Source organism: Colobus angolensis, unplaced genomic scaffold, assembly GCF_000951035.1.
Source record: "Colobus angolensis palliatus isolate OR3802 unplaced genomic scaffold, Cang.pa_1.0 Scaffold54, whole genome shotgun sequence".
Classification (NCBI taxonomy): domain Eukaryota; kingdom Metazoa; phylum Chordata; class Mammalia; order Primates; family Cercopithecidae; genus Colobus; species Colobus angolensis.
Genome location: NW_012118932.1, coordinates 3,662,963 through 3,675,087, shown reverse-complemented (window position 1 = coordinate 3,675,087; position 12,125 = coordinate 3,662,963). Strand labels below are relative to the sequence as shown.

Genomic DNA, 12,125 nt, shown 5'->3' with positions numbered 1-12,125 from the left:
GACTAAAAGGGAGCTAGGAAAGAGGCTAAAAGCAAGCAGCTCAAAATTCATTTTGTGATCCTGCAGCCAGCAGCACACGTGATTTATACACTTGTCTGTATGGATGCTAGGCAATAAAAATATCCACTTATTATTTTTTTTAAGGGATAGAGTTGGCTAGCATGCAGTTTTGTCCGACTCTTCTCCCTGCCTGGAATGCAGAGGTGGGAGGAGCTGCAGCCGTGGGGACAAATGCCACAGGCCACAGATGGTAGACGCGGTGGAGGCGCTACACCGCCCTGGACGGTCTGCCTCTACGCTCGCTCGTGGGCAGGTACACGAGCACAGCCATCCCCAACTAGGCTAGGCCAGCGTCTGCGATGAGTCTGTTCCTCGCAGCCAATCAGGCTGCTGATCCAGAAGGCAACTGAAGCAATGGCCAGCAGGAAACTGCCCAGACTAGCTGAGATTCAGAAGGAGGGTGGGGCAGAGGTTTCCGGCTCTCAGTGTTTAAAGGCTGGGAGAAGAGGTTGAGCCTGCAGGAGAAACAGAGGTGAGACAGCCAGAGATGGAGGCACAGGGAGGGGAACTCACCAAAGTGGGCCATACCTTGGCCTCTAAGCTTTCCAGCAGGCAGTGGGGAAAAGGAGATACCAAATATTTACATGGCCAGATGCAGGAGCGAGGGGCGGGAGAGGGGTGGGGTAACCCTGGGAGGGGGCCGGAGGAGCATTTCTCCTCAGGGTCCTTGCACAGTGGACGCTTTGTCACTTGGTCCAAACGTCCCCAGCGACAGGCATCCTAACAACCGAGCCGTGAGTTCCACGGGGTCGTCTCAGATTTTTTCCACCATGTGACCCCAGCCCCTCACGTCCAGCTTGGTTGAGGACGTATTTTAGGCCGTCAGGAGGAGTGGACGAGCTGCGTGTCTCTTTCCAGGATCTCTCCCTGAATAGTATTTGTCTCACCTGAGCTTTTAAACATCAGGGGGCCTTTTGAGTCCGACCCTGCCCTTTCGGCCAAGCGTTGAGGGGCAGGGCTTCCCCTCTCCAGAAAATACAGACTCACCACACTGGAGCTGGCCTCCTCTTAGGAAATCACGCCGCCTAAAAAGAGAGAGTCTTTCAATGCCCGACAAAGGAAACACTTGGTTAATCTGAGCAAAATCAGGAATTCCTCAGGAAGAAAGGAAGAGACTGACGGGTTCCAGCTGGGTATTTAAGTGACTTCTTATAACGCAACCTATACACTGAGTCCCAAGTGCTGGCCTGTGTTGATGAGGAGGACACCCGCGGGAAGCTGTGTGGCCTGGTTTCCTGGGATGAGCCCCACTTCTCCCGCAGGCCCCTCCTCGTTAAGGGAGGTCTGGGGAGCAATCGAGGCAGGGGCATCTGTTGCTTCTTGGCCCTCACACCCAGTCTCTGAGCTGCCCAGGTGGCTCTGGTCTCCCTGCTGCCACAGCCTCAGGGCAAGTCGAGCTGAGTGGTCCGGGGGCCCCAGGGAAGCAGAGAACGTTCTTGAGTTCACGGAGCGGTAGTAGGGGGCACGTGGATGTCAATGGCCTGGAAATGAACCTTTTTCCTTTGCAGTTGAGGGAACTGACTTTAGAGAGAACTTGGCCGGGGTCAAGCTGTGAGAAGCAACTGGGGGGTCCTCATTCCTCCTGTCTCCCCAGCTTTGTGGGTGCCACGTTCTTGCCCGCACTGGGAAGACACATTCTCTGGCACCTCCTCACAGAATCTCACTTTTCCTAGCACAACAATGGGAGGTCCTGGGTTATTGCAACCCTACTCTTGCGCCTGTGGATGGCCGGGATTAGGCGCTCTCGGAACAATCAGAGTGAGAAAGTGCTTTGTGACTTGTAAAGCTCTGCGTGACGAAGGTCCACTGGGGCACCCAAAAGGCACTGCGAGGCAGGCTATCCCAGGACTTGGTCTCTCCCTGTAGCATTTAGGGTTACACATTAGGTCAGCAGGTGCTATTGTACCTGAGGTCAGAGCTCCTCCAATGGAGCCATGAGAACAACCAGCCAAGGTGCGTTTCTGCAAAATGTGGTGAGGGCAGTGGGGACGCTCATGGTGACAGGGATGCTGGGGCGGACACTTGCACCCTCTTCCACCCGCTCCAGCAAAGGGCCCTTTCCACAGCTGCTTGAGTGTTAGAAGGGAGATTAGCAAGACCAGCCATTCGGGTGCAGCCTGGGGGAGAGCAAAGGGACAGGTGACAAATGAGGTGTGTCTTTGAAAGGATGGAGGTGGACTGGACAGGGAAGGAAAGTGAGGAGTAGGGAGAGACGCGACTCTGGGTATCGGAGTGTCAGAGTCGGAAGGGCCCTCTGGTCCAGACCCTCATTTTAGATGGGGACACTAAGGCCCAAGAGGGGAAAGGACTCCCTCAAAGTCACACAGCTGGTCAGTAGCAGAGGGATGATCTGAACCCCACTTTCAAACATGACAGGATGTTCATCTTGAAATGCCTTCCCACTTTTCCATCTACCCTAATCCTGTATCTGAAGCCTGAATATGGCCAGTGTGACCTGTGAGGTCCCTCCTTCTCCACTGTGGAGGACCAGGTGACCCGGCACAGCATTATTAACCTCTCAGAGGAGAGTCACCTCGCAGGGCCCTCCAATGGGCCACCTCTCAGGGAAGGAACGGACGCCGGAGCATCAAGTTGCAATGAAGGAAGGGCAGGAAGGAGGGAGAGGCCAGAAGGCCTGGAGGGGATGCCCTGGGAAGGGGGAGGTGTGGGTGTCCAGACGAAGAGGAAGGAAGGGGTGGACCAGACACACACTTGGGACCCGTCAGGTGGGCAGGGACCAGCCCTCCTGTAAGGACTATTAGTGAAACTATAACCGAGCTTTTCCAAAGACAGCTGGGAAAATAAAACCCGAAGAAGCACCTGCGGGCCGGGGAGAGGCTCCTCCCCTGGAAGAACAAGCTGCAAGAAGCCTGCTGCTAGGATGACTGGTATTACACGTTTGTTTGAGGACTCAGACTGACCCCAGGGCGTTAAGCACCCAACCAACTCAATGCCTGCAGATGGTTGTTCCTCCCAGTGCAGCTCAGCTCCACAAGGCCATGGCCAATGTGACCCATGCCTGGGCAGCAGGTTACACCCACACCCACCCAGCGCAATCCAGGGCAGGGGTGACCGACCGCAGACCGTGTGAGGTAGAAGGAGCATCTTCCAGCCTCAGGTCTGTCTCCATCAAAAGCTGGAGCTCCTTCCGGCTGTGGTTGCTCGGTCTCGGCCTGAGCTCCTCCCCCGGTGGGAGCACGTGGCGTACGTGGTGGCCACTCCGACCCTGGAGGGTGCTGACCAAGGTCTTCCTTGGACACAGACAAAATCTAACCCCCTGTATTTCCTACCAATTTGTCCTCACTTTGTCCTTTGAAACCACCCAGGACAAAGTCTCCTCCCTCGTCCTTGTGTCCCCCCTTTAACTGGTTCAACACTGTAACCAGCAATCCTGAATCTTCTCTTTTCCAGGCTGGACACCCCTGGGTATTTTATCCAGTTTCCATGTGGCTGGCTTCTAGTTCTTCGCCCCGGCACCTCTCTTTCTGCCCTCTGCCCTAGTTACTTTCTACTTAACTCTCTCCGCTTGCTTAATGGTGGCTCCCAGGATTGAACAGAACATTTGAGTTGAAGGCAGTGTTTTATTTTATTATCATTATTTTTTTTTGAGATGGAGTCTCACTCTGTTGCTCAGGCTGGAGTACGGTGGCGTGATCTTGGCTCACTGCAACCCCCGCCTCCTGGGTTCAAGCGATTCTCCTGCCTCATCCTCCTGAGTAGCTGGGACCACAGGCGTGCGCCACCACACCTGGCTAATTTTTGTGTTTTTAGTAGACACAGGGTTTCACCATGTTGGCCAGGCTGTCTCCAACTCCTGACCTCAGGTGATCCACCCACCTAGGCCTCCCAAAGTGCTGGGATGACAGGTCTGAGCCACCGCACCTGGCCAAGGCAGTGTTTGAAATCTGCCCTGCTCTAGGGACCTAAGAAGGTGGTTTCTCTCCTTGCCCCTTCTCCTTCCTGTTAGCCCGTGTCTCGACTCCCTGGCCCAAGCTTCAAGGACCCAGACAGGAAAGCCACGCTTGCTCAGAGACAAAAAATGATGAACACCTGTGGCTCATAATAATTAAATATGTGTGACAAATCCTGATTTTCGAAAACCTTTATAATAAGAAAGATGAATACTGAGCTCTCTGAAGAGTAGTGGGGTCAACAGGGGGAAGCTCCGCAGGACCACAGCAGGTGTTGAAGGGGCTGTGGGCCAGGTTGTTGTCTGGGTGCCGGCTCATGCGTGACAGGTTGGCCCATTTGGGAGAGAGTTCACCCCGAGCACCTCCTACGTGCCCAGTTCTGTGCCAGCACCGTGGGAGAAAGACTAATTAATACACAGCTCTTACCCCAAGGAGCCCAGTTAGGAAATCAGCGCATAGAGAATTACAGTGGAATGTGCTAGAGGCTGTGATGGAGACACCAAAATCTCGAAGGTTCGTTTCCTATTGTGGCCGAAATGAGGGATCAGAAACCCGAAACAGACGTCACCGGGCTAACGTCGAGGTGTCAGCAGGGCTGCGTTCCTGCCGGCGGCTCTCAGGGTGAACACTTTCCTGGCCTTTTCCAGCTTCTGGAATCTGCACACTCCTTAGCTTACAGGCCTTTTTCTTTCCTCACAGCCAGCGGTGTCCCATCTTCAAATCTGATTCTACCCTCCCGCCTCCTTCTGTCCCTTACGAGGACCTGAGGGATCATCTAGGATCAGCTTCTGTCTCAAGATCCTTAACCTAATCACTCCTAACACAGCCTCTTTCGTCATCTGAGGTAACATATTCACAGGTTCTCTGAGATTCGAAAGGGGACATTTTGGGGGCCATTATTCTGCTCCCCCAGGGAACAGCTGTGGGAATGAACAGCTGCCTGTGGGAATGACCACATTTGAAAGGATCCTTTAAAGGCTTTGCAGGATGTTTCTGCAGAAACAAAAAGGAAAAGGAGATTTATAAAGAAGAATACACTTGCCCAAAGCATCAAGACAAGAAAACAGGGCTTGCATTTTTGTTTTTTGGTTTTTTTTTTGGTTTTTTTTTTGATTGTTTGCTTTTCTTTGTTTACTTTTCCACAAAGAGCCAGCATCTGCCTGATTGCCTCTAGTGCTGAGAGGCTCACGACTTTTCTCGAAACCCATCTTCTCTCTTCAGTCCTCTTGACAGCTCTGAACTGAGGATCTTCCTTAAAGGGAGCCTTGATGTTTTCATAATCAGTGGAAATGTTAGTAAACCTCACAGTGCCCAGGAGTGACTGTAGCTGGACCACAGTCAAGGACCGTGCAGTGGGAGGATCATAGTATGCAGGGGGTCTGCTGTATCCAAGAGGTTCTCAGAGGCTCATCCTTGGATAGACTGTGTTCTTCTTAAAGGCACCTGGGCAGGTGGCCAGGTCAATGACTTAGCAGAGCAATACCATTCTCAAAGCTGGGTGGCCTGCGGAATTTCACGGATGCCATCTCCTCTACTCCTTCACTACAAATCAACTAAAAATAATTTGAACTGCGAATGAATTTGAACATGAGCTTGAGCGACAAAAACCTTAGAAACACTGACATTTTCCATTTCTCCTTTGATGTCACTGGGAACATAAACTGCTAGGGGCTTAGAGCTGAGGAGAAGGCCCAACCCTCTGCCTTCTTCCTGAGAGCAAGCTGGGGTGCTGGCCAGCCTCAGATGGGCCCCGCAGTGGAGGTCAGGTAGAGAGGGTAGGAGCTCTGGGCTGTGGGGCCTGTGAGGGGAGCTCGCCTGGAAGGCCTCCCGCACCCCTGCTACCTCTCTGCATCTCTGTTAGCCTCCTCATTCCGGGGTGTCCTTTGTGCTGGACAGGAGTGTTCTGGGTTCTGCTCCGGGGTGTAGCAATGGGGCAGACCCCTGCCTTCCTGGTGGACCAGTGCCAGGAAAGCCTCCTTGCTCAGACGCACCTCCAGTTTACAATGAACTTTTACATTTATTGCCTTCTTTGGCCCTAAGAACACCCTGGTGTGAATGGGGAAACGGAGTCAGTGGCAGAGCTGAGACCAATTCTGCAGTTCCCAGCATACAAAGATGCCTCCTGTGGGCTCTGGATGGCCCCTGTTGGGTCCGGGCTGGGCCTGCAGTGACTGAGAGTCATGGCTTGCACCTGCATTTCTATCTCCTTTCTCTCACTTCCTTCTGTCCCATCTGTTTCTCTCTCCACCCATTTTTCTCCCATATTCCTTTCTATTCTCACTGCTTTTCTCCATCTCATCATCCAAGACTAGGCTTAAAGGACTAGAACCCCTGTGAGGTCGTGATGGTCTATGACCACGAACATGAGTGTCCTCCTGGCACTTGCATCCCCCTGACCAGCAGAACCTGGGTTGGGCAGCTGATCCAGTCCATGCCAGGAGAAACAGTGGGCAGTGAGGGCAGGGGTGAGGAGCTCTAGGCCAGAAGGCAGAAGACAAGCTCATGTGACAGCTCTGCCAGTCATAACCTCAGATGTGTCACTGCCCCTTCGTGGGCCTCAGTGTTGTCATCTGCAAAGTGAAATAATAATGCCTACCTCCCCCGGGGTTGGAAGGGTTAAGAAAACTGACTTCGTGATGCCAGGTATGTATTAGATGTTTAACAAAGGTTCATGGCTGGGTGTGGTGGCTCACACCTGTAATCCTGGCACTTTGGGAGGCCAAGGTGGGCAGATTTCTTGAGCCCAGGAGTTTGAGACCAGCCTGAGCAATATGGGGAGACCCCATTTCTACAAAAAATAAAAATATAGCTTCATGTAGTGGTACACGCCTGTATTCCTAGCTACTCCGGAGCCTCAGGTGGGAAAGTGCTTGAGCCCAGGAGGTTGAGGCTGTAGAGAGATGTGATCACGCCACTGCACTCCAGCCTGGGTAGTAGAGCCTTGTCTCGAAAAATAAAAACAGCTGGCTCTGGTGGCTCACACCTATAATCCCAGCACTTTGAGAGACCGAGCCGGGCAGATCACTTGAGGCCAGGAGTTCGAGACCAGCCTGGCCAACATAGCAAAATCCCATCTCTACTAAAAATACAAAATTAGCCAGGCGTGGTGGCACATACCTGTAGTCCCAGCTACTCAGGAGGTTGAGGTATAAGAACCACCTGAAGCCAAGAGGCTGAGGTTGCAGTGAGCCAAGATGGCGTCACTGCACTCCAGCCTGGGCAACAGAGTGGGACCCTGTCTAAAATAAAAAATAAAATAAAATAAAATAATAAAAGTAAAAATAGGCTGGATGTGGTGGTTCACACCTGTAATCCCAGCACTTTGGGAGGCCGAGGTGGGCAGATCACAAGGTCAAGAGATCGAGACCATCTTGGCCATCATGGCAAAACCCTGTCTCCACTAAAAATACAAAAATTAGCCAGGTGTGGTGGCGGCGCCTGTAGTCCCAGCTACTCCGGAGGCTGAGGCAGAAGAATCGCTTAAACCCGGGAGGTGGAGGTTGCAGTGAGGGGAGATCGCGCCACTGCCCTCCAGCCTGGTGACAGAGTGAGACTCCATCTCAAAAAAATAATCTAATAAAAATAAAGGTTTCATTGAGTATGGCAGCAGCTGAAACAGAGCCTCCCCAACCCCAGAGATTGGACTTGGAAAGATCTATGCTGGGGTCATCAAAGTCAGGGAGCACCTGGAAGCACTGACAGACAGGTGGAAGGCGGGCAGGTGTCACGGGCAAATGCTGCTCATTGTTTTCTTCCTCTAGGCCTCTCAGCCTCCAGTACTCTGGACCCACCCACTGAACTCAATGAATGTTTGTCTCTTTACGATGTTGATGGAATCATCCTGTAACATTCCAGCTGTCTAATGAGGGTGTGCACAGCTACTGGGCAGTGAGTCCTGGCATCTGCCTGCCTTTGGCACGCCCTGTAGTGATGGTGATTGTTTAAAAGCTGGGAAGGCCAGATTGACTTCTCCCAAAACAGACTCAGTCACTTCCGATGTCACCAGAGATTCAAAGACCAACTTTTGCGATGTTCTCAGAAAGTGAAGTCAATTACAACATGCAGTGGGGGAGACGGAGGAGACAGAGTGACGAGGAACCCAGGGCAATGAGGACCCAACTCTGCCTAGGAGAAGTCAAGGAAACTTCTAGAGCTGGAAACTCAGAGAACAGAAATAGTTGGACTTTCAGTTAAAAACAAACAAACTGATGAAACCCAGTTAGCTCTTCTCCCTCCAAAGACCTCACTCAGATGGCAGTAAAAGAAATGGAAATGGTATTAGCCTACAATGTCGCAGGGAAAGGGAGAGGATCCGCAATGGACTGGAGAGTTCAGCAAGTTTACGGAACAGAGCAGTTAAGGTGTGATAGATGGAGAAGAGAAAGCCACAGCCAGTGCGAGCAGAGAGATCCCGTCTGCTCAACGGAACCCCAGAGAGGTGTGAAGATGGATTATACAGGGTACGATGTAGAAAACGCGTGATCTGTGGGAATAAAAGCCAGGGAGTTACTTAAAAGCTATTTATAATATAAGGAATTGTTATGTCTGCTCCCAGCCTTAGGAAAACGAACAAACAAAAAGTTAATTAAAGAAATTGCAAGATCCTAGAGAAATAATCCTCCGCAAACATTCTGGCTTGTAGAGGTTCCCAGTGTAACACTCAGCTTGCTCCCCCATACCCTAAAATGAAGTTGATAACCCCTGCCAGTGTGCACAATGATCCCAAAGTCAGTTATTTTTGTTGCCTTACTTTAAAAATATGAACCAACAACCAAGGGCTTAAGAGAAGCAAGCAAGCAAACAACAACAACAAAATGAAATACCAGAGAAAAAAGATGTAGTTTAGAAAGCAAAGGGGAACTTTGAAAACTCAAAAATCTTAAACTCTAGTATTCTAAAACAAAAACAAAAACTGCATCCATAAGACAAGAATGAGTCTATTTTAAAAAAATTAACAGTGACTGCAGAAATTAAAAATACAATTGCAGAAATTAACATTTTTACCTAAGTGTTGGAAGGAGTTGAGGAGTCTCTTAAGAGGTAGTAAAAGAAGGTAGAAAAAAGAGACTAAAAAGATGAAGAAAAGAAAAAGCAAAAAAAGATGAAAGGAGAGGACAAAGGAATTATCCAAAAAAAGTATAACAGAATCTCACAAAACTTAAAAGACATGAGTCTCCAGAGGACCCTGCAAATACCCCTTTGTGTGAATGAAATAAAGAGCAATGTATGGCAAACATCAAATCAAAGTCAGAACAGAGGACATAGAGAAGATCCTAAGGATGTCTGCCAAGAAAAAGAGAGGTCCCCTGTTAATAATGACAACAAATTCCCACCAGCACCTTTGGTGCAAGACGATCATTTGAATTTAGAATTCTTTTACCAGCTAAACTAGCCATCAAGCATGAGAGAATAAAGAATATAGAAATTTGCTGGCAAGGACTCAGGAAAGGGGATATCCTTTGGATCCCTTTTCCTAAGTAGTTGTAAAATGAGGGAGTAGATGAGAAAGAAGACATGGAATTTGGGAAATTGGGGAAGCAACTAAGGAAAGCTGAAGATCAGTTCTAGGAAACAGCTGGGTAGGCGACCAGAGTAATTTCTAGAACTGCTAGAAAAATGAAGGAAGTGCTAGAAAGGAAGCGTAATGACAGTGGACTATTTGGCACTATAGTAAATAATATTTACAAAGAAAACATATGAAGTCTTTTTTATTCATTTTCAAGTTTTTCAACAATCACCAAAATTTTAGCTATAAGAGAATACAAAAGTGATCAGTCTTGACTGAAGCTGGGAGGTGGAAGAGATAGACAAGCATGGGACAATAGGAACATAGGTGTCAGCGCATAGAGCAAGGCACTCATGGAGACTGTCTGTAGTTGCTGGAACGAGAAAAAGGTGAACTTTAAAGTTACAAATGTAATCACTGGAAGAACTACATATAGTGCCAGAACTTTTAAGTTAAATCACACGAAACTTGTTTTTTGTTGTTTTTGAGACAGAGTCTTGCTCTGTCGCCCAGGCTGGAGTGCAGTGGTGCGATCTCGGCTCACTGCAACCTCCACGTCTTGGGTTCAAGCAATTCTCCTGCCTCAGCCTCCTGAGTAGCTGGGACTACAGGTGTGCACCACCACGCCCAGCTAATTTTTTGTATTTTTAGTAGAGACAGGGTTTCACCGTGCTGACCTGGATGGTCTCGAACTTCTGAGTGATCCGCCTGCCTCGGCTTTCCAAGAAACTTGTTTTTTAGGTCAAAAATGGTTGAACATCAAAAATTTAATACAGTTCAATCTAACATATGAGTAGAAATGTATAATATCAGTAAATTAAACTATAAAACATTTAAAATCAAATCTTATTTTATTTTTTAATTTACTGAGAGATGGAGTCTCACTCTGCCACCCAGGTTGGAGTACAGTGGCATGATCACGGCTCACTGCAGCCTCAACATCCCGGGCTAAAACAATCCTCCTGCCTCAGCCTCCCAAGTGGCTGGGACTACAGGAGCACACCACTGTGCCCAGCTAATTTTGTATTTTTTGTAGAGCTGGGGATATCGCTATGTTGAGCAGCTAGTCTCAAACTCCTGGGCTCAAGCAATCCACCCGCTTTGGCCTCCCAAAGTTCTGGGATGACAAGCATGAGCAACTATGCCTGGCCTGGCCTGGACTGGCATTTTAGACATCCTCAGGGAATATGAAGCTTCAGCAAAGCTCAGGTTATATTCTTACCAAAAGCATTAACTTATTTCTGTGTTTTATATAGCAGGTCCCATCACTATTTAGAGAGTAGTAAATCTAGCTTCTGTGTACAACTTATCTAAAGATTTCATCTTTTTACCGCACATTTGGGAGAAATTTCATGGATATATGTTGTTCGGTTCGTTTTCTTATGCCTTCTAGCTCAAGCAACGTAGAGATCAATGTTAATTTTTTCTCTTTTAGATCTTATATTAAAAAAACAAAACACAAAACCCACAATTCTTTGAAGAACGAAAGGGGGAAGCCAGCTGCCATGTCATGAGGACACTCAAGCCTCCCTAAAGGGGTCCATATGGCAAGGACCCAAGGCTGCCTGCCGTGAGCCAGCAGGGAACTGCCAGCAGTGTGAGCGGGATATATCAGAAGCAAATCCTCCAGCCACAGTCACGATGATTATAGCCCCAACCAACATTTTGATGGCAACCTCATGATAGACCCTGAGCCACAGCCACTCAACTACTCCCAAATTCTTGACCCTCAGAAGCTGTGACCTAATATATGTTATTGTTTTAAACCACCAAGATCTGGGGTATTGGTTATGCAACAATAAATACCGAATACACACATACAATAAAACCAGGCCACGATGGTTTTCCAAGGGATTCTACAACACGTTCAAGGAAAAGATGATCCCAGTTTTTATGGACTATTCCAGAGAGGATGTCCCCACCCACTTTATGAGGCTGTATAACCTGATACCAAAACCAGTCAAGGATATTATTTTCAATGTATAAGCAAATCTTACTAATGAACAGATAGTAAAAGTTCTAAACAAAACAGCAAGCTGAATTCAGCAATATATTTTAAAGACACACAGTGTGGCTTGGTTTACTTCAGGAACGCAAGAATGAATTTACTTTTCAAAAATCTATAAATTTATTCACCATTTTAACACAGTGAAGGAGAAAAACGATATGAGCATCTCAATAGTTAAGATAAAAATGGATAAAATCTAACTTTATTGATAATTTAAAAATATACTTAGCAAACTCAGACCAGAAATGTCACATTTATTGATAAAACATTAGAGACCTACCCTTTGCAACCAAGATGGTTCTAAGGATGCTCACTGTCCTGCTCAACATTATAGTGGAGGTTTTAGCCAGTGCAGGAAGATATTTTAAAATAGAAAAATAAATCAATAATGGGTATAAGGTGTTAATAGGAAGAAGCAAATTATCAGAATTATTGCTAGACATAAGGTAATTATGTAAAATTAAATTACATTCCTATATACTGGTAATAAAAATGAGAAAACACAATTTTTTTGATTTTTTTCTTTAGGAAATATAACTTCTTAAAAAGATACCATCTACAATAGCAATGACAAATCAAAAAAGAGGAAGGATACCTAGGAATAAATCTAACAAAATCAGTGCAAGGTTTCTTTTATATA

At 47.9% G+C, this 12,125-nt stretch overlaps 1 protein-coding gene across 1 annotated transcript in view; it reads right to left on the bottom strand.

The window, feature by feature from the left end:
- Positions 1–293: 293 nt before the first annotated feature.
- GP5 (glycoprotein V (platelet)) overlaps positions 294–12,125 on the bottom strand; it is a 16,239-nt gene continuing 4,407 nt past the window's right edge. The window contains exons 2-4 of the mRNA XM_011961257.1: positions 1,228–1,495; positions 1,048–1,135; positions 294–442 (exon numbers count right to left, since the gene is read on the bottom strand). Of these exons, the coding sequence (XP_011816647.1) occupies positions 294–442; positions 1,048–1,135; positions 1,228–1,495 (505 nt within the window). The remainder of the gene's footprint in view (positions 443–1,047; positions 1,136–1,227; positions 1,496–12,125) is intronic.